Source organism: Bufo gargarizans, chromosome 3 (genome assembly GCF_014858855.1).
Source record: "Bufo gargarizans isolate SCDJY-AF-19 chromosome 3, ASM1485885v1, whole genome shotgun sequence".
Classification (NCBI taxonomy): domain Eukaryota; kingdom Metazoa; phylum Chordata; class Amphibia; order Anura; family Bufonidae; genus Bufo; species Bufo gargarizans.
In genome coordinates this window covers 40485380-40503747 of record NC_058082.1, presented here as the reverse complement: position 1 = coordinate 40503747, position 18368 = coordinate 40485380, and the positions used below count along the sequence as shown (strand labels likewise).

Sequence of the window (18368 nt, the reverse complement as noted above, 5' to 3'; positions counted from 1 at the left end):
TCTTGTTGAAAAAAGCGGGGTCTTCCCTGAAAGAGATGACGTCTGGATGGGAGCATATGTTGTTCTAGAACCTGAATATATTTTTCTGCATTGATGGTGCCTTTCCAGACATGCAAGCTGCCCATGCCACACGCACTCATGCAACCCCATACCATCAGAGATGCAGGCTTCTGAACTGAGCGTTGATAACAACTTGGGTTGTCCTTGTCCTCTTTGGTCCGGATGACACGGCATTTCAGATTTCCAAAAAGAACTTTGAATCGTGACTCGTCTGACCACAGAAGTCTTCTATTTTGCCACACTCCATTTTGAATGATCCATGGCCCAGTGAAAACGCCTGAGCTTGTGGATCTTGCTTAGAAATGGCTTCTTCTTTGCACTGTAGAGTTTCAGCTGGCAACGGCGGATGGCACGGTGGATTGTGCTCACTGACAATGGTTTCTGGAAGTATTCCTGAGCCCATTCTGGGATTTCCTTTACAGTAGCATTCCTGTTTGTGGTGCAGTGTCGCTTAAGGGCCCGGAGATCACAGGCATCCAGTATGGTTTTACGGCCTTGACCCTTACGCACAGAGATTGTTCCAGATTCTCTGAATCTTCGGATGATGTTATGCACAGTTGATGATGATAGATGCAAAGTCTTTGCAATTTTTCGCTGGGTAACACCTTTCTGATATTGCTCCACTATCTTTCTGCGCAACATTGTGGGAATTGGTGATCCTCTACCCATCTTGGCTTCTGAGAGACACTGCCGCTCTGAGAAGCTCTTTTTATACCCAATCATGTTGCCAATTGACCTAATTAGTGTTAACTGGTCTTCCAGCTCTTTGTTATGCTCAAATTTACTTTTTCCAGCCTCTTATTGCTACTTGTCCCAACTTTTTGGGGATTTGTTGACACCGTGAAAATTTGAATCAACGTATTTTTCCTTTAAAATGATACATTACTCGGATTAAACGTTTGATCTGTCATCTACGTTCTATTACAAATAAAATATTGACATTTGCCATCTCCACATCATTGCATTCAGTTTTTATTCACAATTTGTTTAGTGTCCCAACTTTTTTGAATCCGGTTTGTAATAAACCCTACCCATTCTGCCCCTTCCCACCTCCCCAGGCCAGGCCACGGCCGTCGCGAGTGCGGTGGGTGACTCCCAACTCCCCTCCAGTCTGATTCTTGCTATGACCGAAAGCACTGTACAACATAGAATGTACTTCCACCTGGAATTCCCTTGTCATAATTGGTCATCAGCTCCACTCCAGCCATTCTCCTTCAGCTACGTCCAGTGTTTCTCCCCTTTAGGTTTAATGTCCTCAAATTTTTTTACTCTGTACATTAGTCTTTCCCACTCAAATAGGGAAGGGGCCCTGTCCATCATCCACTTCCTAAGTATTAGTACCTTAGCTACCAAGAATCCCTTCAACCAGGAATTCTGTACACTTTAATTTGAATTCAACAATGTTAATCTAACAATGTCAATCACACAATGTAAATGAAGTAATGTACTAAACACTGTGTCCTCTCTGTGCTTCATACTCCGTTGATATTGATTTGTTAGTGTTGCACAATTGAGTGATCTAACTCGACATTTCCTGACTACCTCTCATCTTACTTTTTCCCTCTCACCCTCGATCTGATGGATCTCTGTACGATATGGTCCTCTATATGCCTATACTGACATATCTCTATTGTGCATTGTTGTAGCATGCCCTTTTTATTTTATTTATTTTTATGTATACACATATTCCATATGTCCTATCTATTGGATACAACTCTATTGTGTACTTCTGCAATACGCCATCTATATTTTATATATACACATATGCCATGTCTTATTCAATTGGTAACTTATATTCGCAGTAACATAGATATATTTTTTCTTCTTACAGATAGCCTAGTCTATATAGCCTGGTCCCGAATACAGTATCCTTTAGATCGCAGTTGGTATGTACAATATAGTTATAGTTCCCAATTAGGTCACATGGTTTAGCTATTAATACAATATAAACTTCATTGCTAGTGCTCGTTATTCATATTGGATCGCCAGCGTCAACTAACCTATTGTGCATGCACTAAGACATTAGAATGTCGGCATTAAGACCGGAATCTGCCCTGCTTGCTGCATCAATCCCAAAGTGAGGCTTGGCACGCATTAATATTAGGCGCAAGTCCATACAACTTCCGGCCTACCATTCTGAAAGTGAGGCTTGGCACGCACCTGTTGGCTCTGGGCATGCGCGGCGTCCGGAACACTTCTGGCCCGTGCTTGTTATCAAGACTCGACCAGAATCAGAGGAGGTGGGTTACAGAGGAGGAGATTATAGATTACATACATTATAGAAAACAAAAATTTTAATATATATATATATATACAGTACAGACCAAAAGTTTGGACACACCTTCTCATTTAAAGAGTTTTCTTTATTTTAATGACTATGAATATTGTAGATTCACACTGAAGGCATCAAAACTATGAATTAACACATGTGGAATTATATACATAACAAAAAAGTGTGAAACAACTGAAAATGTGTCATATTCTAGGTTCTTCAAAGTAGCCACCTTTTGCTTTGATTACTGCTTTGCACACTCTTGGCATTCTCTTGATGAGCTTCAAGAGGTAGTCACCTGAAATGGTCTTCCAACAGTCTTGAAGGAGTTCCCAGAGATGCTTAGCACTTGTTGGCCCTTTTGCCTTCACTCTGCGGTCCAGCTCACCCCAAACCATCTCGATTGGGTTCAGGTCCGGTGACTGTGGAGGCCAGGTCATCTGGTACAGCACCCCATCACTCTCCTTCATGGTCAAATAGCCCTTACACAGCCTGGAGGTATGTTTGGGGTCATTGTCCTGTTGAAAAATAAATGATGGTCCAATTAAACGCAAACCGGATGGAATAGCATGCCGCTGCAAGATGCTGTGGTAGCCATGCTGGTTCAGTATGCCTTCAAGTTTGAATAATCCCAACAGTGTCACCAGCAAAGCACCCCCACACCATCATACCTCCTCCTCCATGCTCCACGGTGGGAACCAGGCATGTAGAGTCCATCCGTTCACCTTTTCTGCGTTGCACAAAGACACGGTGGTTGGAACCAAAGATCTCAAATTTGGTCTCATCAGACCAAAGCACAGATTTCCACTGGTCTAATGTCCATTCCTTGTGTTCTTTAGCCCAAACAAGTCTCTTCTGCTTGTTGCCTGTCCTTAGCAGTGGTTTCCCAGCAGATATTCTACCATAAAGGCCTGATTCACACAGTCTCCTCTTAACAGTTGTTCTACAGATGTGTCTGCTGCTAGAACTCTGTGTGGCATTGACCTGGTCTCTAATCTGAGCTGCTGTTAACCTGCGATTTCTGAGGCTGGTGACTCGGATGAACTTATCCTCCGCAGCAGAGGTGACTCTTGGTCTTCCTTTCCTGGGGCGGTCCGCATGTGAGCCAGTTTCTTTGTAGCGCTTGATGGTTTTTGTGACTGCACTTGGGGACACTTTCAAAGTTTTCCCAATTTTTCGGACTGACTGACCTACATTTCTTAAAGTAATGATGGCCACTCGTTTTTCTTTACTTAGCTGCTTTTTTCTTGCCATAATACAAATTCTAACAGTCTATTCAGTAGGACTATCAGCTGTGTATCCACCTGACTTCTCCACAACGCAACTGATGGTCCCAACCCCATTTATAAGGCAAGAAATCCCACTTATTAAACCTGACAGGGCACACCTGTGAAGTGAAGACCATTTCAGGTGACTACCTCTTGAAGCTCATCAAGAGAATGCCAAGAGTGTGCAAAGCAGTAATCAAAGCAAAAGGTGGCTACTTTGAAGAACCTAGAATATGACATATTTTCAGTTGTTTCACACTTTTTTGTTATGTATATAATTCCACATGTGTTAATTCATAGTTTTGATGCCTTCAGTGTGAATCTACAATTTTCATAGTCATGAAAATAAAGAAAACTCTTTGAATGAGAAGGTGTGTCCAAACTTTTGGTCTGTACTGTATATATATATTTTTTATTTTTTTTTCCTCCTGGGGGAGCAACAGGCATTGGGGGTAAATAGGGTGGGCAATTGATATAAACTGATTTTATAAGGTTATAATGTAAATTATTAACTATTAATATTGCTATTGGATACAATGTAATTGTACTGATTTATAATGTAGAACTATTGATGATTAATACTGTGGATGATTGTAATAAAATTGTGGAATGCCAATAAAGAATAATAAATATATATATATATTCAACTTTTTTTTTCATCAGTAACATCCCTTCTTGCTTGTGGGCCACTGTTATGGTGGATCTGTGGAGGACAAACTGTTAGGGGGGACCTGTGGATGACATGGTTATGCAACAGCTCAAAATTATTTGAGCCCGTCTGCCACACGTCAAGGCGATCTCTAGTTAGACGGGTTCCTAACACTAAATTTTACCTGTTATGTGCCATGACGGCTATCATATAATTCAGAAAGTGCAGGTTCCACATGCATGCTGGATCCGCCTGAATCTCTGTCATTTTTGGTGCCAAAATGGCCTCCATTATATCCACGGAAAGCAGTTACCAGCATGCATGCCGGGCCCACTCCACACCACCCCTGGCGCCAAAGGGTCACCAAGGACTGCAATGAGAGTCCACACACTATCTTTCTCCTGGTGCCAGATGGCTTCAGTGAGTGAGGGGGAGCAGGCCAAGCTATATACTAACACTAATTAAAATCAGCCTATGGGGCAGACGAGCTGGTCAGCATCTCTAACTTATTAGTATGGCATTTGCAATTATGATGCAATTGTGTACTTTATTTGGTTTGCAGTGAGCTGTTGCATTGCACTTTTTGTCTAGCAGTCTTGTTCTCAGCCATAGCAACGTACCCCTGCGCTTTGGGATGTGCTGACTGACCACCTTTTTATTTGCACATTGTTATAGAGGACCTGTGGATGACACTGTTATGGGGGATCTGTGGAGAACAAACTGTTAGGGGGGATCTGTGGATGACATTGTTATAGAGGACGTGTTCATGACACTGTTATGGGGATCTGTGGATGACACACTGTTATGGAGGATCTGTGGATGACACACTGTTATGGAGGATCTGTGGATGACACACTGTAATGGGGGATCTGTGGACGACACTGTTAGGGTCCATTCACACATCTGTATGTGTTTGGCGGATCCGCAAAACACGTACACCGGCAATGTGCAATCCGCATTTTGCGGACCGCACTTTGCCGACACTCTCATAGAAAATTCCTTTTCTTGTCGCAATTGCGTACATTGCGAATATTTTTTTGCCGGAACGGAAGTGCGTATCCGGAAGTGCGTATCCGAAAGTGCGGATCCACAAATGCAGACAGCACATTCCGGCACTATTGAAAATGAATTGGTATACACCTGTTATTCAAAATTGCAGAACAGATGCGGACCCATTTTGCGGACGAGTGAGTGGACACTTATGGTGGATCTGTGGATGACACACTGTTATGGGGGATCTGTGGATGACACACTGTTATGGGGGATCTGTGGCGGACACTGTTATGGGGGATCTGTGGCGGACACTGTTATGGGGGATCTGTGGATGACACTGTTATGGTGGACCTGTGGATGACACACTGGTATGGGGGTTCTGTGGAAGACACACTGTTATGGAGGATCTGTGGATGACACTGTTATGGTGGGATCTGTGGATGAAATTTTGTTATGGTGGACCTGTGGATGACACACTGGTATGGGGGTTCTGTGGATGACACACTGTTATGGAGGATCTGTGGATGACACTGTTATGGTGGGATCTGTGGATGACACATTGTTATAAGGATCTGTGGAGGACACTGTTATGGGGGATCTGTGAATGACACGGTTATGTAGATCTGTGGATGACACTGTTATGGGGGACCTGTGGATGACACACTGTTATGGGGGATCTGTGGATGACACTGTTATGGGGATCTGTGGATGACACACTGTTATGGGGGATCTGTGGATGACACACTGTTATGGGGGATCTGTGGAGGACACTGTTAAGGGGATCTGTGGATGACACTGTTATGGGGGACCTGTGGATGACACACTGTTATGGGGGACCTGTGGATGACACACTGTTATGGGGGATCTGTGGATGACACACTGTTATGGGGGATCTGTGGATGACACACTGTTATGGGGGATCTGTGGATGACACACTGCTATGGGGGATCTGTCAAAGACACTGTTATGGGGGATCTGTGGATGACACTGTTATGGGGATCTGTGGATAACACTGTTATGGTGGACCTGTGGATGACACACTGGTATGGGGGTTCTGTGGATGACACACTGTTATGGGGGATCTGTGGATGACACTGTTATGGTGGGATCTGTGGATGAAACTTGTTATGGGAGATCTGTGAATGACAGATTGTTATGGGGGATCTGTGGATGACACTGTTATTGGAGATCTGTGAATAACACATTGTTATGGGGATCTGTGGATGGCACAGTGTTATGGGGGATCTGTGGATGGCACACTGTTATGGGGATCTGTGGAGGACACTGTTATGGGGATCTGTGGATGACACTGTTATGGGGGATCTGTGGATGACACACTGTTATGGGGGATCTGTAGATGATACACTGTTATGGGGATCTGTGGATGACACTGTTATGTGGGACCTGTGGATGACACACTGTTATGGGGATCTGTGGATGGCACACTGTTATGGGGGATCTGTCAAAGACACTATTATGGGGGATCTATAGCGGACACTGTTATGGGTGATCTGTGGATGACACTGTTATGGGGATCTGTGGATAACACTGTTATGGTGGACCTGTGGATGACACACTGGTATGGGGGTTCTGTGGATGACACACTGTTATGGGGTATCTGTGGATGACACACTGTTATGGAGGATCTGTGGAGGACACACTGTTATGGGGGACCTGTAGATAAAATTGTTATAGAGGACCTGTGGATGACACTGTTATGGGGGATCTGAGGATGACACACTGTTATGGGGGATCTGTAGATTACACACTGTTATGGAGGATCTGTGGATGAAACACTGGTATGGGGGATCTGTGGATGACACACTGTTATGGGGGATATGTGGAAGACACACTGTTGTGGGGGATATCTGGAAGACACACTGTTGTGGGGGATATGTGGATGACACACTGTTGTGGGGGATATGTGGATGACACACTGTTGTGAGGGATCTGTGGAGGACACACTGTTATGGGGGAACTGTGGATGACAATGTTATTGTGGGTTCTGTGGATGACACTTTGTTATGGGGGATCTGTGGATGACACACTGTTATGGGGTATCTGTGGATGACACACTGTTATGGAGGATCTGTGGAGGACACACTGTTATGGCGGACCTGTGGATAAAACTGTTATAGAGGACCTGTGGATGACACTGTTATGGGGGATCTGAGGATGACACATTGTTATGGGGGATCTGTAGATTACACACTGGTATGGAGGATCTGTGGATGACACACTGTTATGGGGGATATGTGGATGATGCATTGTTATGGGGGAATCTGTGGATAACACATTGTTATAGGGGATCTGTCGATGACACACTGTTATTGTGGATCTGTGGAGGACACTGCTATGGGGATCTGTGGATGACACTGTTATGGGGGACCTGTGGATGACACACTGTTATGGGGGATCTGTGGATGACACTTTGTTATGGGGGATCTGTGGATGACACATTATTATGGGGATCTATGGATGACACACGGTTATGGATAATCTGTGGAGGACACACTGTTATGGGGAACCTGTGGATGTAACTGTTATAGAGGACCTGTGGATTACACCGTTATGGGGGATCTGTAGAAGACACAATGTTATGGAGGATCTGTGGATGACACACTGGTATCGGGCATCGGTGGATGACACACTGTTATTAGGGATATTTGGATGACACACTGTTCTGAGGGATATGTGAATGACAAACTGTTGTGGGGGATCTGTGGATGACACTGTTATGGGGGTATCTGTGGATGACACACAGTTATGGGAAATCTGTGGAGGACACACTGTTATGGGGGATCTGTGGAGGACACTGTTATTGGGATCTGTGGATGACACACAGTTATGGGAAATCTGTGGAGGACACACTGTTATGGGGGACCTGTGGAGGACACACTGTTATGGAGGATCTGTGAAGGACACACTGTTAAGGGAGATCTGTGGATAATACTGTTATAGAGGACCTGTGGATGACACTGTTATGGGAGATCTTTGGATGACGCAATGTTATGGACGATCTGTGGATTACACACTGTTATGGAGGATCTGTGGATAACACACAGTTATGGGGGGATCTATAGATGACACTGTTATGAAGGATCTGTGGATGAAACTGTTATGGGGATCTGTGGAGGACACACTGTTATGGAGGATCTGTGAATGACACACTGTTATGGGATATCTGTGGATGACACAATGTTATGGGGGAACTGTGAATGACACACTGTTATAGAGGACCTGTGGATGACACTGTTATGGGAGATCTGTGGATGACACAATGTTATGGGGATCTGTGGATGACACATTGTTATGGAGGATCTGTGGATGACACACAGTTATTAGGGATCTGTGGATGACACACAGTTATTGGGGATCTATGGATGACACTGTTATAGAGGATCTGTAGATGAAACTGTTATGGAAGATCTGTGGATGACACACTGTTATGGGGGATTTGTGGATGACACACTGTTATGGGGGATTTGTGGACGACACACTGTTATGGGGGATCTGTGGATGACACTGTTATGGGGGATCTGTGGATGAAATGGTTATGTTAATCTGTGGAGGACACACTTATGGGGGATCTGTGGATGACACTGTTATGGGGATCTGTGGAGGCACATTGTTATGGGGGATCTGTGGATGACACACTAGTATGGGGGATCTGTGGATTATGCACTGGTATGGGGATCTGTAAATTGCACTGGTATGGGGATCTGTGGATGACACACTGTTATCGGAGAACTGTGGAGTACACTGTAGTGGGGATCTGTGGATGACACTGTAATGGAGATTTGTGGATGAAACTGTTATAGGGGACCTGTGATTGACACATTGTTATTAGGGATTTGTGGATGGCACACTGTTATGGAGATCTGTGGAGGACACACTGTTATGGGGGATCTGTGGATGACACTGTTATGGTGGAATCTGTGGATGACACTTTGTTATGGGGGATCTGTAGATAACACTTTGTTATGGGGATCTGTGGATTACACACTGTTATGGGGGATCTGTGGATGACACACAGTTAAGGGGAGTCTGTGGATGAGACTGTTATGTAGGTTCTGGGGATGAAACTGTTATGGTGGATCTGTGGAGGACACACTGTTATGGAGGATCTGTGGATGACACACTGTTATGGGATATCTGTGGATGACACACTGTTATGGGGGAAAGGTAAATGACACACTGTTAGAGAGGACCTGTGGATGACACTGTTATGGGAGATCTGTGGATGACACAATGTTATGGGGATCTGTGGATGACACATTGTTATGGAGGATCTGTGGATGACACACAGTTATGGAGGATCTCTGGATGACACTGTTATGGAGGATCTGTATTTGAAACTGTTATGGGGATCTGTGGATGACACACTATTATGCGGGATCTGTGGATGACACACTGTTATGGGGGATCTGTGGATGACACACTGTTATGGGGGATCTGTGGATGACACACTGTTATGGGGGATCTGTGGATGACACACTGTTATGGGGGATCTGTGGATGACACACTGTTATGGGGGATCTGTGGATGACACACTGTTATGGGTGGATCTGTGGATGACACATTGTTATGTGGGATCTGTGGAGGACACACTGTTCTGGAGGATCTGTGGATGACACACTATTATGGGGATCTGTGGAGGACACACTGTTATGGGGGATCTGTGAATGACACACTGTTATGTGGGAACTGTGGAGGACACACTGTTCTGGAGGAACTGTGGATGACACACTATTATGGGGATCTGTGGAGGACACACTGTTATGGGGGATCTGTGAATGACACACTGTTATGTGGGAACTGTGGAGGACACACTGTTCTGGAGGAACTGTGGATGACACACTATTATGGGGATCTGTGGAGGACACACTGTTATGGGGGATCTGTGAATGACACACTGTTATGGGGGATCTGTGGATGACACACTGTTATGGGGGATCTGTGGATTACACACTGTTATGGGGGATCTGTGGATGACACACTGTTATGGGGGATCTGTGGATGACACACAGTTATGGGGGATCTGTGGATGACAAACTGTTATGGGGGATCTGTGGATGACACACTGTTATGGGTGGATCTGTGGATGACACATTGTTATATGGGATCTGTGGAGGACACACTGTTCTGGAGGATCTGTGGATGACACACTATTATGGGGATCTGTGGAGGACACACTGTTATGGGGGATCTGTGAATGACACACTGTTATGGGGGATCTGTGGAATACACTGTTCTATGGGATCTGTGGATGACACTGTTATGGGGAATCTGTGGATGACACTGTTATGGGGAATCTGTGGATGACACTGTTATGAAGGATCTGTGGATGACACACTGTTATGGGGATCTGTGGATGACACACTGTTATGGGGATCTGTGGAATGACACACTGTTATGGGGGATCTGTAGATGACACATTCTTATGGGGGATATGTGGATGACACACTGTTATGGGGATCTGTGGATGACACTGGTATTGGGATCTGTGGATGACACTGTTATTGTGATCTGTGGATCACACTGTTATGGGGGATCTGTGGATGACACACTGTTATGGGGGATCTGTGGATGACACACTGTTATGGGGGATCTGTGGATGACACACTGTTATAGGGGATCTGTGGATGACACACTGTTATGGGGGATCTGTGGATTACACACAGTTATGGGGGATCTGTGGATGACAAACTGTTATGGGGGATCTTTGGATGACACACTGTTATGGGTGGATCTGTGGATGACACATTGTTATGTGGGATCTCTGGAGGACACACTGTTCTGGAGGATCTGTGGATGACACACTATTATGGGGATCTGTGGAGGACACACTGTTATGGGGGATCTGTGAATGACACACTGTTATGGGGGATCTGTGGATGACACATTCTTATGGGGGATATGTGGATGACACACTGTTATGGGGATCTGTGGATGACACTGTTATTGTGATCTGTGGATCACACTGTTATGGGGATCTGTGAAGGACACACTGTTATGGAGGATCTGTGGATGACATATTGTTATGGGGGATCTGAGGATGACACACAGTTATGGGGGATCTGTCATGGAGGATCTGTGGATGATGCACTGTTATGGGGAATCTGTGGAAGACACTGTTATGGAAGATCTGTGAATGACACACTGTTATAAAGGATCTGTGAATTACACACTGTTATGGGGGATCTGTGGATGACACACTGTTATGGGAGATCTGTGGAAGACACACTGTTATGGGGGATTTGTGGATGACACTCTTATGGGGGATCTGTGGAGGACACACTGTTATGGGGATCTCTGGATGACACACTGTTATGAGGATCTGTGGATGACACACTGTTATGGGGATCTGTGGATGACACACTGTTATGGGGGTTCTGTGGATGACACATTGTTATGGGGGATCTGTGAATGACACACTGTTATGGGGGATCTGTGTATGACAAACTGTTATGGGGATCTGTGGATGAAGCACTGTTATGGGGGATATATGGATGACACTGTTACGGTGGGATCTGTGGATGACACAATGTTATGTAAGATCTGTGGATGACACATTGTTATGGAGGCTCTGTGGATGACACACTGTTATGCGGGATCTGTGGATGAAACACTGTTATGGGAATCTGTGGATGACACACTGTTATGGGGGATCTGTGAATTACACACTGTTATGGGGGATCTGTGAATGACACACTGTTATGGGGGATCTGTGGATGACAAACTGTTATGGGGATCAGTGGATGAAGCACTGTTATGGGGGATATATGGATGACACTGTTACGGTGGGATCTGTGGATGACACAATGTTATGTAAGATCTGTGGATGACACACTGTTATGGGGATCTGTGGATGACACACTGTTATGGGGATCTGTGGATGACACACTGTTATGGGGGATCTGTGGATGACACACTGTTATGGGGGTTCTGTGGATGACACACTGTTATGGGGGATCTGTGAATGACACACTGTTATAGAGGATCTGTGGATGACACTGTTATGGGGGATCTGTAGATGACACATTCTTATGGGGGATATGTGGATGACACACTGTTATGGGGATCTGTGGATGACACACTGTTATGGGGATCTGTGAAGGACACACTGTTATGGAGGATCTGTGGATGACATATTGTTATGGGGGATCTGTGGATGACACACAGTTATGGGGGATCTGTCATGGAGGATCTGTGGATGATGCACTGTTATGGGGGATCTGTGGAAGACACTGTTATGGAAGATATGTGAATGACACACTGTTATAAAGGATCTGTGAATTACACACTGTTATGGTGGATCTGTGGATGACACACTGTTATGGGAGATCTGTGGATGACACTCTTATGGGGGATCTGTGGATGACACTCTTATGGGGGATCTGTGGAGGACACACTGTTATGGGGATCTCTGGATGACACACTGTTATGGGGATCTGTGGATGACACACTGTTATGGGGGTTCTGTGGATGACACATTGTTATGGGGGATCTGTGGATGACAAACTGTTATGGGGATCTGTGGATGAAGCACTGTTATGGGGGATATATGGATGACACTGTTACGGTGGGATCTGTGGATGACACACTGTTATGCGGGATCTGTGGATGAAACACTGTTATGGGAATCTGTGGATGACACACTGTTATGGGGGATCTGTGGATAAGACACTGTTATGAGGATCTGTGGACTACTGCATAGTCCCCATCACTGTGCCTGGTGCCAGCACTGATCACCCCCTCTGTGCATGTGAATCCAGCTGGCACCTTTGCAGCAGGTGAAATACCATCTGTCAATCCTCCCCCTGACGCTGTCACTTGATTGTGTCCGCCTCCCTCTTTATATATAAGGCTCAGCGATGAGCCGCCTGTACCATTCAGTGTGTGGGGGTGTGGTACTGCAGGCTGCAACATGAAGACACTCAACACTCCGAACTCCGGGCTGCGGCAGGGTGAGTGCGGGCACCTGGCACTGCCATGCTGATTGCGTCCTCTATTATCTGTCAGATTTTGATTCTATGGGGAACATTTACTATGATGTTTTTGCCTGTTTTGGGTTGAAATAATGCTGTTTAAAACTTTTTGTTAGGTGCATTTAATACTGAAAGTTTGCCTGTTTTGGAGGTTTTTGCACCTCATTCGAGAATTTTGAAGATTTAGACTAATTTTGCAATTGCCTAACTTTACTCCACTCCAGGGTGGCTTATTTTTGTCGGTTTTGAGTAGTGACAACTGATGATTTTTGCATAAAAATTTGTGGTTTCTGTTAGATGTGCGACTTTTCACGGGTCATTTGTTCCTTTTATCATTCACGTAGTAATTAGACCTGGCTAATTAGAATGTTATCACCTGACTAATACAAAGACGCCTCATTCATCTGCTGCTGTGCGACTTTTCATAAATAGTCGGCAGAATATCGACAGAGAATCCACTGCTCCCTTCTAATTGCGGTCTAAAAAACAGACGAGCTTGATAAGTGTGCCCCTATACGCTTATTTTCCATTAGTACTGAGCTGCTAATTAGTCATTGGGACATGTACTGCTGATCTGTAATGCTGAAACCTGCAGTCCTGTGTAAAAGTACTTATTAGGCCCATAACTGATTCAGCTCTGCTACATTTGTGTAGCCTGCAACCTCTGACTGTTCAGTTTGGATGAAACTACAACTCTCAACATGTCCTGACAGCAGCAATAAATGGTTATCAGTGCAGTTCCAATTTACTAATTTAGGTCGCTAGTCTGTATAATGGTCAGAGATGTAGCAGAGCTGGTTTTGTTCTGGGGGAACCGCATTGCTGGTCCAGCCTGATAATGCAGTAAAGATGACGTGGACTCCGGCAGTTCTGTGTAAAAATACATGCAAGTCATGGTTGAGGCCAGACACTATGGGCTCATGCACACGAACGTATTTTTATTCCGTGTTTTTTTTTTTTTTTTTTACAGGTCCATATATGGAACCATTCCTTTCAATGGGGCTTGAAAAACACGGAAATGTCCTTTCCGCAAAAAAATAAATAAATAGCACATGTCCTGTTCTTGTCCGTTTTTGGGACGAGGACGGGCATTGCTACAATGGATCTGCAAAAAAAAAAACGGGCGCCACACAAATGTCATCCTTTTTTCTTTTTGCGGATCTGTGTTTTGTGGACCGCAAAAAATACATACGGTCGTGTGCATGAGCCCTAACTCAGCTCTTCCCTTTGAATCTAGAGGGGGGAAAAAAACAGCATCTATACAAGCAGACAAACATTGCAAGCTTGTAAGCATTCACGTGTTTGTTTTCAAGTGTGTGATCATCAGAAAGCAACCTGCTATTTAAATCACTTTGTTTAGCATATTTTTAAATAATTTTTGATGTTATTTTTAAGTTTATATTTCAACTAAAACCATAAAATCATTAATTTTTTGCACTGGCCACTAAGCCTAATAATAGTCTCCACTTCTTGGTCTGTACAGATCACTTTACTGCAGTCATCTGCTTATCTGTCATTCTAATCCTGCCTGTAATGCTATCACCTCGGTGTATAGATAAGACAGGATCCACCATTCACAATAGGTGATATCACAGCGTATCTATCCTTCCTTGTACAATGACCTTCGTACAGGTCACAGAGGATGCCCAGAAAACTCCCCCATAGGAGTCACTGAGGTCCCCTCCAGACCAATGTGTGTATGGTCCATGGGGCTGCCGTAAAGCAATTCTAATGCTTTGTAAATGCTGTTAGAACACCACAAGCAAGATGGCCGCCCCCATAATCATGTTTTGAAAAATAGAATTTAAAAAAGTCTGTAATCAGGAAATAAAAAGCGATTAGAAAAAAAAGTAGATGTGTTTTATGCAGGGTATTGCGATAGTGAGGTCACGGTTAAATGGGCAAGCAAGGGTTACTAACAGTTCTGGAGGAAAACCCTGGGCAGGCGTACAGCAGTGATGGAGAGGCTGGCACAGGGGTCCTCTGGGGCACACTCTGTATTTGGGGACCAGGCCTGATGGTGGATGAGGTGCCCTGGATGTTGCAGGTGTTTAATGTGCATGGGGCAAGGTCCCTCAAGAAACGTGACGCCAGTGCCTGTAACGGTGGCACACCGATTTATAGTTGTAGTAATTGAGGAACACGGTGGTATGGTGAACCAAGCTTTGCTTTACTTGGAAACAGTTTATACAGTTCAGTTTCAGTTCCACATTGGAGCAGTAACAATCAGCAGGCTCTTTATAAATGGCAGACAAATCTTTGCAAGATACTCAGAGGGTAACAATCAACACTTCCCAGACCAGGCTGCACTATTCCTCAGTTATTCTGGCTGGCTGTAATCCAAGGCCCGTATGCCCTAATGCTGGCTTTTATCCTTGGTAGCAATCTTCCTCAGGTATATATCACTTGCCTTAGCTCAATGTCCCTTCTGCCCTTCAGCTTACTTGATTAGCTGGCACACTGGCTCTGCTCTGCTTGTGGGAACTGCAGGTTTCTCCCAGGAGGAAAACTCTTCTCTTGGGGTGACTCTTCTGAGCTAACATAGACTCAGGGACTTCAGGCTGGCTAAACTGCACTACTAGCCACCTGGACCGCACTGCACTCCTCTGTCTGGGCCTACCTATATATACTCAGGGCTCTCTAGCTCCCTCTAATGTCTAGGAGGCTGAACTACACCCTAACAGGCCTGATACCCAGATAACACAGGGAAATGAACATAAAACATCACATTAATGCAATAGACATATTAACCCTTGTGTAGTGCCCACCTTTACCTAGTGGGACACTACAATAGGAGCAGTATAATAGTAGTTATAGTCGTAGTTATAGTCTTGTACATAAGAAGCAGTAGACCCCTGCTCTACCAAGGAGACAGGTTAATAAATTTCAGTAATTTTTCTGTTACATTCTTGGGTTGACATTTTACAATTTTAGATGTGAATAAACCCCTGCTCTGTATAGGTGACAAGGAATACAGCCTCTTTTCATTCAATGCTTAAACTTTAACAAGTTGTCCCACATTTGCGCTTCAATAATTTGTCCCACATTTGCGCTTTACTAATTTGTCCCACATTTGCGCTTTACTAATTTGTACAACATTTGCGCTTCTGTAATTTGTCCCACATTTGCGCCTCAATAACTTTTCCCATATTTCCGCTTGATCAAAAAAATGTTTTATAAATTTATCTCCCTTAAATTTGGTCTCTCTTTCTCGCGGTCCCTCTCCGGCGTGGAACCCTGAATCGCCGATAACCGTGTTCAACAGCGATTGAACAAAACGGAATAATTATGCCTTGCTGATATTACAAAGACTGGACACTTTCCACAAAATTTATCTATTGGATAGGAGAAGTTATTTACATATAGCGCTACTTGTGTATTCAGAGCTGGATACACAGTATATTCACGAAGGACAATTAGCGGTATTCAACACTTATATGTGTTTTTTCAATTGGATATAGGATTGAATCATACTGTTTAATGCATTTTTAGTGGATTGGTTATAATTACCTGTCTTTTTAGAATTGACGAGTTATAGAGGACATACAATTACTTTGGCAAAGGTGGCCCATACAATATATTCTCCCCCCTCTCGATGTATTGGGGATAACCCATTGAGGATTTTTGGATTGGCGACCTCTATTCAAAGACCATCTATTTTTATATCATTTTATTGCTGTTTTGATTATTACAATTATAATATTTGTCATAATAAATTTGTCCTATATTTCCATATATGAGTGCCCATCCATATTTTTATAATAGACAATCAGTCTGCTTAAACTAATAAAACACAAAGAATTAAATGTTACCATGTTTCTATTGAACACACCATGTAAACATTCACAGTGCAGGTGGAAAAAGTATGTGAACCCTTGGATTTAATAACTGGTGGAACCTCCTTTGGCAGCAATAACTTCAACCAAACGTTTCCCGTAGTTGCAGATCAGACGTGCACAACGGTCAGGAGTAATTCTTGACCATTCCTCTTTACAGAACTGTTTCAGTTCAGCAATATTCTTGAGATGTCTGGTAGGAATCGCTTTCTTGAGGTCATGCCACAGCATCTCAATCTGGTTGAGGTCAGGACTCTGACTGGGCCACTCCAGAAGGCGTATTTTCTTCTGTTTAAGCCATTCTGTTGTTGATTTACTTCTATGCTTTGGGTCGTTGTCCTGTTGCAACACCCATCTTCTGTTGAGCTTCAGCTGGTGGACAGATGGCCTTAAGTTCTCCTGAAAAATGTCTTGATAAACTTGGGAATTAATTTTTCCTTCGATTATAGCAATCCGTGCAGGCCCTGACGCAGCAAAGCAGCCCTAAACCATGATACTGTCACCGCCAGTTCTGTGAGAAGGTCTGACAGACGTCCTTCTCTACCTCTTGCATGATGTTCTTTGTTTTGGTTTCACTTTCTCATCTCATTTCCTTCTCCCAGGTGTGACCTATTTAGACTAATCCTCTTTTCTTTATATTCCCTCCCATGCTGCCTCACTTTGCGGTTTATACTACTTCCTGGATGAAGTGTTCACTGCTGGAGGCTTCTGATGCTGCTTTTTCAGATAAGTCCTTCCATGTATTGTGTTTCCTTGCTGGCTTAATTCTAGGTGACCCTGACTCCCTCCGTATGAAGTGCAGGGAGCCGGTGGTCGTGTCCCCTAACTATTATAGGGTTTTCAGGTGTCACACAGTCTTAGGTACGTGGGTATACAATTGTCTACCTTTTGACACCCTTGTGTGTGCTTAGAAGTCAGGGTGAGCTCTTAGGGTTTTATAGGGGTCACCTATATGCTCCTTAGTTTGGGATCAAGCCAGTCGGACGTTTACTCATTACTTCCAGCTATCTGCAACATCATCTGTGACAGATGCCCCAACCACCATACTTTACAGTTGGGATGAGGTTTTGATGTTGGTGTGCTGTGCCTCTTTTTCTCCACACATAGTGTTGTCTTTCTTCCAAACAACTCAACTTTGGTTTCATCTGTCCACAGAATATGTTGCCAGTACTGCTGTGGAACATCCAGGTGCTCTTGTGCAAACTGTAAACAGGTAGCATTGTTTTTTTTGGACAGCAGTGGCTTCCTCTGTGGTATCCTCCCAAGAAATCCATTCTTGTTTAGTGTTTTACGTATCGT

At 44.2% G+C, this 18368-nt stretch overlaps 1 protein-coding gene across 1 annotated transcript in view; it reads left to right on the top strand.

Moving 5' to 3' along the window:
* Positions 1-13120: 13120 nt before the first annotated feature.
* Positions 13121-18368, top strand: part of LOC122930942 (diacylglycerol O-acyltransferase 2-like) — a 40005-nt gene continuing 34757 nt past the window's right edge. The window contains exon 1 of the mRNA XM_044284690.1: positions 13121-13212. Coding sequence (XP_044140625.1) covers positions 13173-13212 — 40 coding nt within the window. The 5' untranslated portion in view covers positions 13121-13172. The remainder of the gene's footprint in view (positions 13213-18368) is intronic.